The 19,966-nt window shown below is 38.1% G+C and overlaps 1 protein-coding gene across 1 annotated transcript in view; it reads left to right on the top strand.

Annotated features, from left to right (window-relative positions):
* DOCK2 (dedicator of cytokinesis 2) overlaps window positions 1–19,966 on the top strand; it is a 155,514-nt gene that overhangs the window by 39,084 nt on the left and 96,464 nt on the right. Inside the window, exons 24-26 of the mRNA XM_053991478.1 lie at window positions 2,028–2,098; window positions 2,378–2,484; window positions 16,451–16,599. Of these exons, the coding sequence (XP_053847453.1) occupies window positions 2,028–2,098; window positions 2,378–2,484; window positions 16,451–16,599 (327 nt within the window). The remainder of the gene's footprint in view (window positions 1–2,027; window positions 2,099–2,377; window positions 2,485–16,450; window positions 16,600–19,966) is intronic.

Here is a 19,966-nt window from a genome sequence, read left to right as displayed (position 1 = left end):
TGATAGTGATGCTTTGCTTGTGGTGCACAAAGGGGGATGGCACAGTAACTTCTTCAAGTTGCCTTGATGGCAAGTAAAATTAGATTAAGAAACAGAGCACCAGTGATTTCTTTGAATGTACTTTTCATCTCATGGGTACTCGAATTTCATGAATATGTATAATGTAATGTTGCAAAAAAGAGGGCAGCTAAAAATAAGCTTGGTCAGGAGTAAAGGTTAAAATAAATTTAACTGTACATTGTATAAGTAAGAAATAATTTTCTGCAGTGCTGTGGGTTTATCTGTATCCTGCTTAAAAACCTAATCTCTTAAGGTCTGAAGAATGCAGAACATCTTGTACTGCTGACTAGGAGGTTTTTATGCCTTCATTAAGAGGGCAGTGCTCAATTGTGTCCATAGTGCATCATTTGAAGCAATTATTGCAAATGAAACTTGGGAGCCTAAAATAGTGCAGGGGATATACTCATTATTGTACTTCAGCTGGAACTGTGGATCTGCAGAGAGGTTGCATTTCTATCCTCCCCTCCTATGCAAGTGTAGAACAGGGAATATGTGAAAGTCAGCACAATAGCCCAGATGCCAGTGAAGTACTGCTTGAAATATTTTGTGTACTGGTGGCTCTGTCTTTTATCAAACATCTTTCACAGTACCTGTGAACTGCTGTAAAATGAAATTCAGATGCTGCTGTGCAGTCTCTTCTTGCAGTGTCTGTTCCTTGAAAAGCAAGGAGCAGCACCTGTTTGAATTAAAGCTGGAGGCAGTTTCCAGCCCAACACAGGTGTTTGTTTGGGTGCTTTAAATAGCCCAGGGATTTCCCAAGATCAGTAGAAGGGAAAATCTCTTTGTGGAAGTTGCAACAGCTTTTAAACACTCCTTTGACCTTTCTAGGTTTGTGTATGAGTCTGGGATGAGATCTGCAGGAGAATGACTTTATCTGAAGGTATCATAAACCAGCACTGAGTCTCTTTGAAATACTGTATTCACTCATGCTGCAGACTAAGCTCTCTTTTTCAATCAAGACATAATTAGTTTTTTGGGTTCTTTTTTAATTGGCTACTGCAGTGGAAGCTTACACAAATAAAATAATAGCTTTGTTGTGGTTAAAAGGTCTAAAAGAGAGCCAAAGAAAGCTGTGCTCTGATTGTCTTCGTTCTAAGCCCCCTACTCTCAAGAAAGTTACTAATGTTTTTATAAGGAGCTTGCTGTGTACAGGTAAGAGAAATATTGAACCTAGATAGGCTTCTATCAGATAGATCAGTAATAGAAGGCTTCACATCACTGTAATTTAGTTTTTAGCAAGATGTTAGTAGGAATTTATACCCTAAAGCGTCACAGTGAAGTAAAGTACTACAAATTAGTTTTTATGCATATTAACCTTAAGTGTTAATGGTAATTTTGAGCCTGAAATTGCCTGCTGAAGTCTTCTTGTCCATGTAATAAGAGTAACTTGTCTCTTAGCCTTGTCAGGGTAAGGTTTGATTATCCCACTATGCTATCAAAATATACCTCAGGAACTGATAGGAGGAGATAAACCCCACAGCTTAGCTGCAGCTGGTTGGTTAGGGCATGACACCCCTTTTCATCTGTTCTGGAAAGGGTGGCATCGGGGTGGGTGGGTGACTGCTGCCCTGACTTCTGCCTCCTGCATGGCACAATTCTGGCATGGAATTGATACAGATCCTGCTTTGATCCGTGCTTGGTTTACTCACCTGCATCATAATGACACTTCTAGTGGTCTGCAGGGAGATAATCTACAAAGCCTGGACCCTTTCACTGGTTGGGTTGGTTTAACTCTCACAAAGAGAGTTAGATCCACTTGAAACTATGGTAGTTAAGTTCCTCTGTATACCCTTGGCACATGCAACACTGTGACAAAATTTATTCAAATGTGATGTAAAATTTCAGTCTGGGGAAAGAAGTCCGAGTTCATCAGTTTGTTTTGTGTCTCTGTGTGTTTTGGTTTGCTCTGTGCTGTTCACGTGCATGTATAAACACACAGGATTAACATGACCTGTCTGTCAATGCAGGTTGCTGCCTTGAAGTACATACCATCAGTTCTTCATGATGTTGAAATGGTTTTTGATGCCAAGTTACTGAGGTGAGTCACTCTTGAACATTTCCTCATTGTCAGCAATTAATTCTTGCAGATCAGTTTAGGTCCACAAAGCTACACCAGTTCCTACTGATCAAGACAGTGGTGAGTCCCTGGATATGTTTATTGCTGGTCTCTTGTCAATATTTGTGATATATAAATAAATATAAATCTTAAAAAGTGATAAACATTTACAAATATGTGATTTGCTGTTTCTCTCTGTCTTTATTAACACCTGATGAATTCATCTGTATGGTATTTATGACATTTTTCCTTTTCATGCAGCCAACTACTATACGAATTTTACACTTGCATTCCACCAGTGAAACTACAGAAGCAGAAAGTGCAGTCCATGAAGGAAATCGTACGCAGCAACCTTTTTAAAAAACAAGGTAAATACAAAGTGCCTCTAAGGCTTTGAATAAATGTGTAAAATTTTTCAGTGACTTACGTGTTGTGCAATTCACGTTTGAATTTGAGTGAAACAAATACTGGAAGAGTGTGAATGCCAGGAGCCTGGGCTCTGGAGGGGATTCATCTCTTTCTGCAGGATGGCAAGAGCTGTGCAAAGTGTGATTGCTGGCCTAGAGCAAGGAACAGGTGGGGCTCAGAGGAAGAGTTTTGTGTGGTTTTCTTATGTTGTAGTGGTTAGGGGGGTGAGCTATATATCCTCTCAACCCTTTTTAAGGTCTATAATGGAATAGGAACAGGAAATGAAACCTTGTGAACACAGATGTTCAATAAGGCCTCTACCTGGGAAGAAGGCAAAAAAAATCTGGTTGTGCTGTGGTACACTGAGCTGCAATGCAGCATTTCAACTTTTCAACAGCATTTCAACAGGGATTACAATGCTTCTCAACCTCAGAACTTTGTGTCTTTCTCAGCTCTCAGGAGTGCTAATGATACTGAAATGCCTTTATCACCATTGTGCTCAGTTTTCCTTCATATTATCACAAGTGAATTTTTGCTGAAGGAGTGAATTTTTGCTGAAGGAATCCTATCAGAGTAGCCTAGTTCTACATGATTAGTTTCAGCTCAGTGTCAAGTGTTCTGACTCCTCTCCTGTGGACTGGATGGTTGCTTCTCTCTTTCCACCTTTTTGCTGTGTAGATAACCTTCAGAACCTCAAAGGCACACAGACTACTCAGATGAGCTCCAATTTCTGACAGCTTAGAGATAATGATTCTAGGATCTTGACAGTACAACAGTGGGTTGCAAATAGTGCTGTGTGCGAGTAGATTGAGAGAGGATTGCTTTGCTCACCTCATTCTGAGTTGCCAGGAGAGTGATGCACTTCTAACTCGCCAGGACAGATAAAAGTTACTCTTTATTTTCAGACCTGTGTTGTATTCCATTGAGACTGCCTTGTATATTGTAAGCTTTAACAATAGCTAGCTGTGTCTGCTATGTTTTAAGACCATTGTAGATTTCCTGGGCAAAAAAGTCAAGAAAATAATGTAGGTGGTTTTAATGCTTAGATTAAGTAATATTTTAACCTATCTTTATGTTAATGGTTTCATGGTCAATAACTGTGATTTTTTTAAACTATGTGTAAAAACATAGTTAAAAAAAAGTTAGTTAGTTCACGCACTATACATTAGTTCACATATGAACTAACATAGTTCACATTTGCTTTGAATTGGTGAAACACAAGTAGCTGCAGCTTGTTAGCTCCAGACACTCATCTAAACTATTAAAAGCAGATTCTAATTAATTTTCAAACAGTTCTAGTCCTGCATTCACAGTTTGCTCTGGTAGTTGACTGTATTTCTGGTTTACAAGCAGAGTCTGATACATCATTGCAGTATGAGCTGCCTTTACTGCTGCTGCTGCTTCTAAAATCTGAAGTGCCAGACTTGGTTTTACCTGTGGTGCTTGTGGTGAGCAGAATTTAGACCAGAAGGAGAAATATCCTCTCACAAGACTGAAAGACTCTCGGGTATAAATAAGGCACTCTCCTGAACTCTTGATCTTACTAGAGTTCAGTCAGCGACCCTGTGTTTAATACTGAGAAATTAGGTGTAAGCTATGAACTTGTTTTGGTTCAATAGTTTTTCTTTAAAGAAGCTCATCTCACTAAAGTACAGTTGTTATTGGTTCACAGATCAGGAGTGATGGTCAGGACAGCAGATCCCAGGCTTGTATAATAAGGAATAAACCTTAATAAATATTCAGAAGGAAAACAGTTGAACATACAATAACTGTGTACTTCACAGTTCTATTCACTAGTGTACATCCTACAGCTCCTTTCTTCCATCCACTGTGTGTTCCAGAAGAGAAAAGAGTGAGTTTTGGATTCCCAAGAATCTTTCATTGTAGTCTGCTTAGTGTGGTGCTTGTTTCATGTGTTTAACAGGCCTTTCCTTTAGCTGAGGTCTGTTAATGCAAAATACTCTCTAAAGCCTTTACTACTGCAGATAAATAATAATAATAATAGATTGCTGGTTGCTTGTAAATGCAGCTTGTCTGATGTCTTGAAATAAATAGCTGGTCTATCATGGGATATGTCTAGCTCAGGATGCATTGTGAATTTTAAAAAGCGGACACAGGTTCTGTTTCTGTGTTTTTTAGGTAATAATGAATAAGAAATTTTGCTAAGAGGATTTCTAATTCTGGGGACCTTTTATAAAACCAATAAATGGTGGGTTTTGCATAGTGCTGACCAGATAATTAATACATTTTAATTTTTCCCCGACAGGTAGTTAGTGGATTCATTTAGTCTTAAATTTGTAGATGAAAAAAAATATATTGCCCAGAAGCTCTCCACTACTTTTTGCTAACATCACATACTTGACAGCAGAACCAAGCTGAGAGCATGAAGGCAGCATATCACACTTGATTGATTTGCCAGCCCTGCTGTTTCACATATATCCTGTATATCTGTGCATTGTGATCCAAACTTGCACTAGTAATTGGCAGTTAAAGTGTATCCACTACATAATATGTAAAAATTAAGTGCTTGTTTATGTGGGGATTATGTGTGCAAGATCTACCTTAAAATGTTTTTACTGTGATACTTAATACTTGTATTAATAATTGGTAATACTTGCTATATAATTATATAATAATACTTAGCTATGTTCTTTTTAGAGGAGTCTGTGGAAATGGATTGATTTTTTTTTAATTTATTAGTTGAAAACTAGAGAAGTCCTCTGAAGAAGCACTTGCCCAAAACAGAGAAATCAACTTGCTATCATTTTAAAATAAAACTAAAATATACTCTGTTTGTTTTAGCTTAATTCTAACATATTGTTTTAGCAATATCATCACTTATGTAATGATAGTACTAACAAGCAGTTAACTAGAAAATATTCATTTAAACATTTTGCATGTCAGTAGTTTGATGAAGTGACAGAATAAAACAGCTCCTTCCTGGTAATGTAGGATTTAGAATTGTCATTATTTTAGAATTAAAATGCCTGAAACTGACAACTTTGCTTTTTTATTTTATTTTTTCTTACTGGAGTAGCAGGCACACCTTTACACCATCCTTGGTGCAACCTGGTCAGGGCCAAATAGACTCTTGCAAACATATTTTCTGTTTCCTGAGACCATTCCCTGAAGTTGTCATTCCTCCAACACAGAATGGCCAGCTAGCAATGCTCCTATTGCCTCAGTGGTATCACCCAAGTGTCTTTTAGGGTATTTAATATTGGAGTTTCTCTGTTTGGTAATGATCTTTACACCTTTCCTTTCACCCAACTGCCTCTACATTACTAATGGCAGAAAATCATCCTTTACATAATTACAGGGTGGGTTTTTTTATCTAAATTATATTTTTGATTATTTGCATTTATGTTTTGTTTTCAACCTTAACATTGCAATTACCATAGAGGTAATATTGTACATATAGTATATACATATATATAGTCTCTCTCTCTATATATATATGTATAGTATATATAATACCATAGTCCACATCATGTTTAGGTGCAGGCACTGAAGAATGTGAAAAGACCAATACAAAATTAAGTATCAATATCATAATATAATATATAATGAAATATTATTACATTATTATTAGATCTATTATTATACAATACATAATATTATAGTGGTATGAAAACATTTCTCTGCCATGCTGTTGGAATACTGTGCGCAATAAATAGCAAACAAATCTTTTTTCATTTACATTGCTGTGGCTTAAAATAGAAAATTCTAAAGGTGCTTTTTTTGCTGTACATTAAATCCAATTGATTTTCAAATTAATTGGGTAGAGAACCAAGTGTGTGTGGGGTGTAGACACCGCCTGATTCATTACTGCACTCAATGAGCTGGAAGGTCATTAACAAGAATGAAAGCACATGTAGGCTATCTCAGAATAGGATGCAGCATGATAATTAAGGTAAGATTGCCAACAGTATCATTAACTAAAGTTCACATTTATCTAGAACAGGTAGTACTTTTTTCTGCCATGAATATGGGATATATTTAACTACACTGCTAATTACAGCGAAGTCTATTAATTTGTGTATGTTTCAGATTATCCATTTTTCCTCCAGACTTTTAGTCTCTTTCCAGGTAGTTCATTGTAGTTGTTCAATTAATTTACATCCATTCCCAGAGGTATTATCTTTATAATTCAATTGGATTGTATATACTGGCATTTCTATTCTTTGACCCATTGATATTCACAGCATTTTCTAAAGAAGCAGACTTGTGGAAAACATGGGAAAGTGTTTCAGAAAAAAATTTTAAAACTCAGTGAAATTTGCCTTTATTAAATAAGTCACACGTGAACCTGAAATTGGAAACCTTGAGGGTAAACTGAATTTATTGCTAAGTATTCCCAGGCATTCAAAATTTCCACTGTAGACTCGTGGAGTGCTTTCATCAGATAGGAAATGGTCCCGTGCACCTCTGCTGTAATTGATCTTCAAAGGCCTTGCAGCACTAAAGCACTTTTAGAAGCCTTTAAATTACATTGCTATTTTTTTGTAGAGGCATTGATTTCTTGTTCCCACTCTGTAATTATAACACAGCTCGGAGAGGTTATGGGGTTGCAGGTGTTTGAGGGGCTGAGTGCAGGATGATGGATGCTTTCCACTGCTTGTGCACTTTCACCGTGGCATTTAGGAATGTTCTAACAGGATGTGTGAGCAGACTTTTATGCAGCCTTGTCTTTAGAAAATGTTAAGTCCTTTTTGGTCAGAGGACAAGAAATCTGCTTAATTTTTGACACTTTGCTTTTAGATTTCTTGATATTTTATTATTTACAAATAGCAAAGTGACAGAAATGGTTGCCTTGTCTCATATAAACACCTCTAATGGGATTTTAGAGTCCCTTTTATGATGTAAGAAACTGATCCTGTCATGTCTGTCACTCTGTTTAGTAGGATGTAATGGATTATTCTCTCCCTGTTGTGAAAAAGTTTTCAGGAGTTACTGTTTCATTTGTTTATTTTTAGGAAACTTATTGCCAAAATTCTGCCACCATCTTTCTGTTTCTGAGAAAATAACAAATTAAGATATAGCTGTTCGTAAATCACATGGAGTTTTTATCGTAGTTAGTGTTGCTGAGTTTATAGTATTGGGAGCTAGATGTTTATTCTAAGCTGGGCCTGGAATATTTACTGACATTATGCTGAAACTTGTAAATGAACAGCCTTGAGAGAACTGTTTTTTATTGATGAGAAAGTAATATAAAGTGCTTCTACACACGATGGAATGTGTATGTTTGATAGTGGTGCTTTGGACACTGCATTCCCTTGTGGCCCAGTCCTGCCAGAGGGGTTTGTGCTGCAGCAGAGCTGAGATCACCCCAAAGAGCAGGAGCTCTAAGTAGGGCACACAGATGGTCACTGGCAGGGTGGGAATTTGGTTTGTCTTGGCTGGAAATGCAGGCCCTGTGCTCACTGTGGCTCCAGACACGGCTGCTGCATGTTCAGCATATGCAAACCACTTGCTGATTTTGGAAGAACAGCAGCAAGAGACATATGTTAGCACCAGGGGTTAATTTGCCAGATGCCAGAAGAAATGCTGGGACTGTAGCATTTTTTTTTTTCTCGTTGAAGAACTCTTTCTATTGTTTTACTGTTTAAACAAGAGAAGTATTGCACACACCCCTAATCACACTGATTTCCTAACACTCATGTACATTACTGAGTTTTACCCGTGAAATACTTGGTTTCATTTCACAAGTTGAATATTTTTTTCTAGTTTGTGTTGATATAGTATAGAATTTTTACCTTTAGGATTAAGGAAAAGGTTAAAAAAAAAAGCAGGGGGAGGAGTGATTTTTGGTTAAGCACCTTTCAGTTTCATTATTATGGTCAGGATTGAGTTACAGATATTGATTTTTATAATTATGATCTTACAATCTGGTTCCTAGTGACAAGAGTTCCTAAGCTTAAATTTTTGGGGTTTTGTAGGGGTTTTCTGTGATTTTTTTTTTGCCCTTTCCCTGTGTTCAACACAACTTTGAAACATTTTTGAAATACTTGAACTTAGAGATTGTTCATGCATGTGACTCTGCTGTTTTTAGCTACTGGGAAAAAATGGAAATTAGTCACTGTTCATATATTCCTTTATAACCTTCCTTTAAAGGTTCTGTATAGAAACCCAGTCTATCCTGTAGATTCAGTCTTGAATTTTGCATTTGGCTTTTTTATTTATTGGAGTGTTTTTCAGGGGTACATTACCTCTAAAACATTACTTCAAGTCATATATTTCAAGCATTCATCTTTTGCCAGTTCTAATGCTGCAATATTTTGATATAAATGAGTATGGCATAAACACGTCTGTAGGTATGTGTAGGCACACATTTGTGATGAACATATGCAGATTAAAGCCATTACTTGTGTTTATGGAGGAGTAGGAGATATGCTTGATATTGCAACTGATAACTTTTTGTTAGACTTGACCCATTATGGCATACTTGTAGTTACATTTTTTAAAAAAATCTTGTTATGTGGAGGGAAATCAAGTGAGGTAAACTAGTTTTAACAATGAACTTCTAAATGTGTGTGCAAAATGTGGTTTACAATCACTTCAAATAGAAAAGAGATCAAAAACATATTAAAGCAGTTGATAATGACACATATTGGGTGTCAGTAAAATGAAATGAGGAAATGTGAAAATTCACAGACTCATAGGATGGCCTGGGTTGGAAGGGACCTAAAAGATGTGAACGTGCCAGAGAGGATGTGCTGACAAGGCTGTGTTGCAGCCTGGCAGACTGCAATGCCTGCAAGCTGGAAAAGGCACCAAGGGCTGGGAATGCTGCCTTGGCTAGAGCAGGGCTGTGTTGGAAGTTCTGGCTGCCCTGGAGTGCCCGGTGTTCCTCAGCCCTCACAAGTGGGGACACTCCTTGTGCTCCTGGGGTCAGTGCTGTGCTGGGGCTGGGGGTGCTGTACCTGTTGTGTCCTGCCTCACTGCTGACACTGAACTGCCAGCAGCTGCCGTGTGCTGGCCTCACAGCACCCCTGTGTTTCTCCTTCCTTCATGTTCCTATTAGAGTCCAGGACACAAAGAGAATTTGCATCTTGCAGTGCTGTCAGAATCTGTAGGTGACCTGTGGTACCTTCCTTTCTGTGGCTCTTATCTAAGCTGTGAATTTTTAATTAAGATTCAACAATGAATGAAAAAGATACCATTTTAAAATCACTACTCTTGGGCTCCCCACTAAACCAAAGAGTTAAATTGCAAATAACAAAGAGGGAAGACTTTTAACAGGATGATTGCTGCAGTTGTGAACAGATGTCCTTTGTGAAGAAACACAATGCTTTAATTGAGCACTGGCTGCCATCAGAGGTCTCACCTCATTGAAAGAATGTTGTTCACTGGCTTTATTTTTAATGCTTTGTTCTAAATCTGTATTCAGATGACACCTATGTCCTTATTAAATTGGCATGCCAGTTTTTAAGTGGGCATGAAGCCATTCTAACAGATGGATATGACTACAGGCATGCCAGGGAATCAAGAGAAGTGTTTCCTAAGGGACACAAAAGTGATGTTAAATCTTTATTACCATTTTGGCTGCACATATGAGGCAGTCAGGAATGAAACCCGTCTGTGATTTTTGCTGAAGGAGACCCAAATGTCTTTTTTAATGACATGATTGCATTAATGACTTAAGAGTTTGAATTTCATTTACCTGGTATATAAGAAATCATTACCTACCTTCCAAAGGGAATAACGTAAATAGAAGGGTTAAAAAAACAACTTAAACCCAAAATAGAAAGCACATAACTGCTCAATCTTGGACAACAATGCATCTACCTGTCCTTATGCAGGAAGGTGCTGCCAGGGAACCTCTCCAAGAAGTGTGTTGGAATTTGGGATTGATGAATAATGCATAATAATAAATCTTTTGACAGACCTTGATGAAGAAAATGCAAGATGCTCAAACTGTATGTTGATGTTTTATGTGTTCAAATAAAAGTTGGGGCAGCTAGAATGAAAACAGTCAAACAGTTGGGCTTTTTCATGCTTTTGAACATTAAAGAATAGATTGTTGGCAATGTTCTTACATTATTTATCAAGCAGAAAAGAAAGCAGGTAGTATTTAAATAGACATCTGCCTCTCTCCATGTCTCTCCCTTGTCTGTCTTGAGCTTTCTTGGGGCATGGAAGGAGGTGTGAGAATGTGAATTGCTTCATCACAGACTTAGAGATTTGTTTAGGTTGAAAAAGACCCTTAAGAATGAGTCCAACTGTAGACCTAATCCTGCCAAGTCTGCCACTAAACCATGTTCCCACATCCACCCATCTTTTAAATCTCCCCAGGGATGGTGACTCCATCAGTGCCCTGGGCAGCCTGGGCCAGGACTGGACAACCCCTGAGTTTCTGCTACTTGAGAGAGCAACATCCTCTCTACACTCTCAGGGAGTTGTAGAGGAAGAATGTCCCCCCTGAGCCTCCTTTTCTCCTGGCTGAGCCCCCAGCTCCCTCAGCCTCTCCCCATCACACTGAGCTCCAGCCCCCTCCCCAGCCCCGTTCCCTTCTCTGGCCTCCTCTCTCGGTGCCTTTCTTGCCTGAGAGCCCCAGGACTGGACAGAGCCCTCAGGGTGTGGCCTGAGCAGTGCCCAGCACAGGGGACAGTCCCTGCCCTGCTCCTGCCACCACACCATGGCTGGGACAGGCCAGGTGCCCTTGGCCTCTGGCTCACCTGGGCACACCTGGGCCATGTTCAGCTGCTGTCACCAGCACCCCAGGTCCCTCCTGCCTGGAGAACAGCACCTGGCACTTCACCCTAAAGCAGCTCTCCCTGCTGGCCTTGGCCATCCAGCCAGCCTGGCCAGGTCTGCCTGCAGAGCCCTCCTGCCCAGCTCAGTGCCATCTGCAGCCTTGCTGAGGGTGCTGCCAGCGATGAGCCTAAATCATCAACTACAACATAAAGTTTTATTTTAGCTATTTTTTCAATTATAGTCTTCCACAATTCTCCTCATTTTTTTTTCCTCCTTTTCTCAGGCCAGTGAATTGCTGATGTTTAAACAAGCACTTGGCTGATTTTCCTTACCTAACCTGTGCAATGATACCTTAGTATTATAATCAGAAATTTATATACGGGTTCAATAAACTTTTCTTTGTCTCAAGATGGTACAAGAATTTCATATTTTATGTGATGTCCTAATGAAATAGTTTTAGCTGGGTTTTCAAAGATACAAGGAAGGAACTACAAGTTTATATTTACTTTAGTCCACCTGCAGGCTCAGGCTGAGATCAGGCCTACCTTGCTACAAATACTGTTGTTTTTTTTCCAGTTGCTTCAATTGTATGTGTTTTTCAGAATATCTTTGAAGTTCATCCTCATATGGGATGATTTTAACTGGTAGGGGTCTTCTAAAACCTAATTAGTTTTTCCTTTTCTTCTATTTATGTATGATGTCCTTGAAGTGCATTGCAAAATTAAGTAATTCTCCTTATAAACAACAAGCTGAGTTTATCTTGCAGCCAGTCAAAAACTATAGGCATAAAGCATTCATATTAACCAAACTACTTAACATAAAAAAATAAATTTTCTTAATAAAATCTATTCATTATTTACATATTAATATTAATGGAAAGTTTGACATTTTTTAAGGAAATAATATAGCTAAGAAGAGTTAAACAACCTTTGAATTTCCATGTAGCTTAACACTTCAGCATTGTTCACATCTGAAAATACCCTGTAAATAATTCACCAGCTGCATATGTTAGGAGATTCTGTATGTATCAAATATGGATCCAATCTTAATTTATATTGCCAAGTACAACTGGGATTACTGAAGCTTGCAGAGCAATTAGCTCTAAAAACTGGAGGAAACCATTTGTACCTTCTGCCTCAGCTGTTCTCTCAGCACAATAAGAAAATTTGGTCTATGCAAGAAGCCCTGCCTTCTCCATGTTTAAAGAGTATGAAATGGCTCCATATGGAAGACAAATTATGTCAAGACTTGATTCTTTCCCCAAAATACACGTGTGTGATTTTTAAATGAGATGTAGATAGCAGCAGGCATTTTGCCTTCCGGGAGGAAGCTTTAAGTGACCTCTGAATGCTGGTATGGAGGAGTTTTAAATTCAATATGTTTTGCTCCCACTCCTCTTTAAGGTGTTTGGTGCAACTTGTTAGTTATGATCTCATCTGTGCTTCCTGATTATTGATCAAATGGGTATCCCTGGCATGTGAAGTCAGATGGAATTTGGTGATTAATATACCCATAATATTTACCTTGAATCCTAGGGGTTTATTTTCTATATGAGGACAAATTAAAAATGGACTTTATCTAGAAGACAGGATTCCTCTTGATCAATGACTTTGCTCAGTTTAGTCTCTTACTTTCCTTTTGAAATAAAGCTCATTAACTATAGGTTTTTATTATCCACTTGCTCCCGGTAACTTGGAAAGCTACCCCAAAGGAATTTTTGTATTTGCTAACTGTCAGACAGTTCAAAGGGACATCTAATAGCTTGAAATTGAGCTGGATATTATTTTGAAGAAGTGAAAGCAATAAGTATGTTTATCCTGGCAGATGTGAGAGTGGAATGTGCAAAGAACCTTCCATCTTCTTTGTGAGAGGTGAAAAGTGACTGAGATGTCACATACTGTGATGTGACTTTGAACTCTGCTGCTCTGAGCAGCCTGTTAGCATAGCACTCCCTACTGACACCTTTTGAAGTGCAAGTGTTTTCAGGGCATTATTTTTAAGAATGGTAGTTGTGGGGAAAGAATTGCCAGCTGAATTTCTCACATGCTGCTGATTTGGAATCTGTATTTCTTCGTGTCATTGCAGATTAGTTAAATGTTGAGTGTATTTGTCTAAATATGTTCATCTTCATGTTGAATTAGTTGTAGCTGTTTCTGTGTCTGTTGCAGATTGTTAGAGTAAGTTATGAATCCCTATTCAAAGTGTAATTTATACAAAGCAGGTTGAGAGCAGAGAACTTGTGGCACAAAGTGTTGCCATGGGTAGAAGTCTGCTGTAACTGCAGAGTTCAGGCAGGGAGAGGAATGCAGGTGAGTTTTACTGCCAAGGGTTTCCTTGCTGTATGGGATCCACAATGCTATAGAGAAATGTGGGGTTTAGCTGGGGATGAATCTTTCCTTCAGCATGTCCTGCACACAGTCAGAGAATCTGGAGAGGAACACAGGGATGGAGCAGAGTGGAGACCAGAAAAGAGAAATTTTACTATATGGGTATTTCCATACAGGTTAAATATATGTGAAACAGTGTTTATGCCTCACTACAGATGTTGTGCAAGTTCTAGGGATTAAAATGACAAGAAATGGATTTCACCTATCTGTCTTTAGAGTAATGAGTTTGATCTAATCTCTTCTGATATAGGACACCTTGATGTTTGTGTCCACGGATTAAAAAAGCCCCAAAAATATCATTATTTATGTATACAGGCATATATGTAACTTTGTTCCTACCTTTCTGATAGTCTCTGTCCATTTTCCAGAGATTCAGGATCTCCTGTAAATTTCTTGCTGTGTTGTGGCACTTACTCACTATCCTTGTCTTCTCTGTTCAGTTCCTGAATTTTCCTTATAAACTGGTTATTTGCAGTGCACCAAGCTCCTGCCACACTACCTCTGATTAGCAGTTTTGGCAATCAAGGGTCCTAGAATAGTTGAAGAATACTTGGAAGGAATCTGGGAATGTGTCCAGTCCAAGCTCCAGCTCAGCATGAGGTCAGCTCTGAGGTCAGAGCAGGTTGTTCCAGGACAGAGACTGTGAAACCTGTTAGTTCTATGCCTTGGCTGTCCATGTCAGGGAGAGGCTTTTCCTTCCATCCAGCATGAACTGCTAGCTTGGCTTGTGATTCCTTTTTTTTTATTGCATCTGATCCACTTTAAAATCTGTTAAATCTGTGCCATCTTTCAGTAAGACTTTTACACTTATGGTCCTTCTGCTAAACACCTTTAAATGGAACTTGGTTAGCAATAAGTGCTATATCTAAAATATAGCTTAAATATTTTTGGAGCGGTCAGAATCTCGATGAATAAATTCTGAACTGGTCATACTAGGAACTGTTTCCCCCTTGGATAACCTTAGACTATTGAAGGACAGTTTCCACAGATAATAGTGAAAACAGATCTTAATTTTATTTACTAGCTTTTTCAAGAGTAGTGAGCTAATAATATCTTTTATAACTTGCACTTATTTGTTGACTGAATGTATAAACCCTTTATTTAAAAGTTCCTATCACATTTCAGCAAGTTTTCTGGGCATTGCATGTAACTTTTTTGTTGCTAATGATGTTTCTTTGGTTTAGTTTTGGCTTCAGCTAATAGCACTGCATTTGTTTCATTTACAATTCATTAGAAGTGGTTCATATGAGCAAATCAAGGAAGTGTTTACTAGGTACTGAATTACATCTCATTTTCAGAAAACTGGTAACATTGCTGCCTGCAGCTGGTGACCACGAAGCCGCCAGTCCTGACTTCTGGAGGGCAGGTGCTCTCTGTGTGCATGAACACAAACCCACACAGAAGAGCTTTAGGAGGGTTGGTATCCCCTGCTGCTGGGCTCCACTCTGTGTCCTGTGAGAGCAGCCCTTTGGTTTCTGCTGCACAGGGGAGTCTGGCCTGCAGGAAGTGCAGGCAGCGTGTCTGTGCAGAATTGGGCACATAAAGGAACTGTAGGCTGTGTGAAATTCATTTTTATGCTGCTGCTCAAACAGGTCTTGTGTTGATATGTGTTCTTTAACTGCTCTCTTACTGGTGAGTTTGTAATTTAGTTATTGGGTTCGATTTGTCTTCTAGCTTGCAATAAGTGTTATAGAAATAGTTACCAAGAGTAGAGATACTTTCTGAAGCAAGAAATTATGCTGCTCTTCAGACACGATTAAAAGCTCTTGGATTCATGTAGCTTGGAGCTGTTACTTCAAATAAGAATAATCTGCAGAGACTGCTTCTGTTGCTTCATCTGCAAAATTCAGACAGTTATAATCTACTTTCCATTCCTCTCCCTCTCTCCCTCTCTCCCTCTCTCCCTCTCTCCCTCTCTCTTTTTCTTTCTCTCTCCCTCTCTCTTTTTCTTTCTCTCTTCTCTCCCTCTTTGTCTCTTTCTTTTCTTCCTTCTCTCACCCTTCTCTCTTCCCTTATTCTGGGGGCATTCTGAGCCCCTGGCTTTTTTAAAACCACATTAGATAAAGTTTCACCATGTCTCACCCTGCACTTGTTTATCAGGGAGTGCACTGTGTGTCCAGGTGCTCTAAATCATTTTGTTAAAAAGGTATAATTTTTTTTTATTCCTGGATAGATATTGCTCTCATTAAAGTTATTTCAAATTTGTGTATTTTTTACTCCTGACATTTCCTGTAAGCACCTCTCTCTCAAAAAGTCAATGTATGTGTGAGACTGGAATGTAGCTTCATATTTGTGTCAGCTTCCTTAAATTTAAATAAGGATGAATGCATGCACAGCTCTCACTATCACAGGTTTGATAGGCCTTTCATTAGTCTTTTCTTTGTCTGCATTCTTTTATGTGCCTTCAGAAGATATGTTTCAAAAATTATGCACATAGTTCTGTTCTGCTGCTTGAGTCTTATTTTCAGAAATAAGTTAATAAATACAGTAATTTTCTTACATTAAAATCCTCCATTACTTAAAACCAAATAAATTCAAGATGTTTTGTATGTAAGTGGGTAATTTATCCCCAAGTGTTTGATATAAGCTGAACACTCTTCAGAATTTAACTGAAGAAACTTATTTTTATCAGGAACTTTTGGTTTTGTTATATGAAAATACTGTTGACTTATGAAAATACCACACAAGTTTGGAATATTCCTGAGGCATGACTGGAAAATCAACAATTCCACGTTGGCACTGTGGCTGTTAAGACATATTGTGTTTCACTGTTTGGAGGAGGGTTTCTTTGCACATATTATTGCATTTATATTTGTTGTTAAGATAATTTGCTTTCTTTCAGAATGCAGGGACATTCTGCTTCCTGTGATTACAAAAGAGCTGAGGGAATTATTGGAACAGAAGGAGGATCAGCAGCTCCAGGTCCAGGAGAGGAAATACTGTGTTGAATTACTTAATAGCATCCTGGAGGTTCTGAGCTGTCAGGACGCTGTAAGTATTGATGATGATGTAGAGAGCCCAAGTCTGTAGAAAGCCTGAGCTGATTAGGAAGTAAATTATTGATGATGATTAATCTCTTTCAAATATTTAGTACAAGTCAGTGGCAAATTGAACTTTTCTCCTATTTTTCATAAACTTAAACCAAAGGGCAGTTGAGGTATTGAAGATGAATCCTGACTCCTGAGTAACCTGGTCCAGTTGAAGATGTCTCTGCTCATTGCAGGGGATTGGGCTACATGACCTTGCAAGGTCCCTTCCAACCACAACTTTTCAATTATCCTGTAATTATTTTAATTACACAGAATAAATTTTAAATTTCATCTTGCTCCTTTTTAAAAACCTCTGTAGTTTCTGAAACAAATGCTTTTCTCTGTACAGATGTAGGTATGGTTTCTGCTTTCAGCAACCTCTGGGTAAAACAGATTACTCTTTACTATATTTCACTTGGATACTGTAGTTTCTTTATCAGATTTCTGGCATTTTGGAACACTGAAATTTTCATCTGGATGGTTCTTTTTTTTCCTCATTTGAGAGAATATTCAATTGACTTTTTTGTCCCTCACTTTTTGATGAGCAGTAGGTTATTCAATGAAACTTCTTAATAATTTGAGGAATTTATTCTGAGAAAACATCATAAGTAGTTACATTAAGAAAGCTGTCATTTCCTTAACCTGTGAATATGTGCTGATTTTTCCTCAACTGTAGTTTTCTGATACATGTGTTCAAACTTTGCAGACTTTGGATTAAGGCAAGCTGTCATTTTAGGAGTTTTTCACTGTGGCTCCTTGGATCATTTCCTAGTAAATGAAATCATTACAGCATATATCTTGATTTCATAAATATCTTTGATACTGCTGAGGCTTTTCAGTTTGCACAGGGCAATCTTTCTGTGTGTATTATGAGCTATTTGCCTCATTGGTTTAGACTTAAGCAGTTCAGGAGGGATTGGTCCAAGGGGATACAAAAGAAATATTGGAACATTTCAATTTGAAATGTAATTCTTAAGATAAATGCTGAAAGTATGATAGGGCAAAAATTGAAGCTATCATCTCATAAGGCTATAATGCAAAGTAACCAGTTTTGTTACTGTATCCTTTAAAAGGTAAAACACAGTTGTAAAGCAAGATGGAGTAACACTTCCTTTGTGTGTACCACATAAATGAAGTTTATTTTTGAATTTAACAGTTGCTGTCCATAGCAGCAGTTGCTGACATGTAAAAGACTCATTAAAGCCTACTGAAAATATGGTTTTGTAGCTCATCTTTGTGTGAGTGAGAACATTATGCAGAACAGCAGAAGAATTGCTAAGAATTTAAAACACATACATTAAATATATATATATATTGAAATTTGTTCAACAGAAGTGGCATTGCTGCAATAGTTTCTTTCAAGGAAGGTAAACTGGAGATTCTCTGTGAGATGTTTGGGTCACTATTATCTACAGATTGTGCTTGCAGTGAATACTGATGCATTTCTGATATAAGGAGAAAAGCCCCTGGGGGTAAGTGTAAGTCCAGCAGTGGTATCAGAACATGCTGAGACCTCTAGAGGCATCATATTCCTAAGAAATATTGTAGAATAGTTGGGCTATCAACAAAAGAACCAGATGCTTCTGTTGCAGAAAATCCATACCCTGGCCTGCCACTGGCAATACAACTGCTGGGCAGAGAAAACATGGATTTTAGAATATATTAATCACGTGTCATTAAGTGTAACACTGGGCTTTGTAACCACAACAGCAAACGTGTGGCCATCACTCGTAGCTTTTCCCTTCATTGACAGAAGAGTCCATGGATTATTATTGCATTTTTTTAATCAAGCACTGATCCTGCTTCACTACTGAAAATCTTCTATTAAGATGACTTAGCTGAAGGAGGAAAAAGGAGCAAAAGAAGGGAACACAGCAGCATCCAAGGATCACACAGTCATTTGTGTTTGAGAGTCACTACAGATTTCTCTGGAGTGTAACACACATGTTTATTTTCCAGTTGAAGTGCAAACTCTTATTTCAAGGCTGTGTTTGCAGCAGAAAATACTTTGTAACCTGTAGGCAAATGAAAGAGTTCACATATGGCTAAGTTATTGTTTGGGCAATGTCCTTCAGGATGCCTTTCTTCAGTGTGATGTAGATACAGACAATTAGTTTGGTAATTAACCAAATTATTTCAGCTGGAATTGCACTTGAACCCTAAGATGAATGCAGTTTTCTATTCAACAATTCATTCCCTGCATTTCTTAGCCTCCTTCTAAGAAAATGGATGGTTTGACCTGCTGGAGGAGAAAGCTTCAGCCTTTAGTAGCAGTATCATGTTACAATATTAATAACCCCAATGTCTTGTCCCTATTTCTTCTGGTTTTTCCATCTCAGTAAAGAAACCTGTTTTCAGACTAGTATTCAAAACTTTTTGGAAACTTAACTTTGATATTTTTACATTGCATTTATTCTGTGAAAGTCATCAGAAATAGAAGGCACACAAAGGACAGGGAAGAAAAAACAGCAGTAGTTGTTCTGTTTCATGTGGTGAAAATTTATACTGTGAGGTGATCTTTGAAGTAGTTACAGAATCTTTGAAGAATGTGTTTTCTTTGTCAAAGGAAATGATATTTTGGTATTACCAGCTCTGCTCTACTGTTGTGCCTCACATTGTTTAGCGAGTGGGAACATGGGAATCATCAGATCCTTGTGTTCAAATGCTGTTTTCTTCAGCTGCTGCCTCACTGCAGGTTTCTGCAGGTAGCCAGCGTGTTGTTAAAATCTCTGTTTTGTGTAGTGTTTGTGTGTTAATTTTTATGACTAGACAGTCACTGTTGGGCATCTCAGTGAGATGCCTAGGATTGATTTTAAGATTCCTCTCCAGCAAACAACTTTTGGACATAAATGGCATTGTTTTGATTTAATCATCTCTGAAATTAGCTTTATAGCTTGAGATTGTGCTTCAAGCACCTGGGAAATGCAGTTAAATATCAGAACTGCAAGTAAGTCATTGATGAAGGTCATGATGAAATCAGTGATTTTTTTGTTTCTGTTTTAATTAAAAACACTTCCCTATTCCCTCTTTACAACACTTTGTTTCATGCAGTCTGGCAGTCCTTCATGAGGTGACTTTGTCTCTAATCTGATATATATGCTATGTTTTAATATTTCCTGAATCAGAACAATTTTTTATTTATAGTGCTTACAAAATTAAACGTAATGGTAAATGCCTTCTCTTGGAATCTACAGTGAAATCTTGGTTAAGACTGCAAGTGCAAGAGAGATGAAGAATCTTTCCCTGTCCTGTGCATTGTCAGTAATTGGTAGCAGTTGCATTTTAAGCTGTTTAGCAAACAATCCTGGAAGCATTTTAGAATTGTAAAG

This window comes from Vidua macroura, chromosome 15 (assembly GCF_024509145.1).
Source record: "Vidua macroura isolate BioBank_ID:100142 chromosome 15, ASM2450914v1, whole genome shotgun sequence".
Taxonomy (NCBI): domain Eukaryota; kingdom Metazoa; phylum Chordata; class Aves; order Passeriformes; family Viduidae; genus Vidua; species Vidua macroura.
The sequence above is the reverse complement of the archived record's forward strand: the minus strand, read 5'-3'. Positions and strand labels throughout refer to the sequence as shown.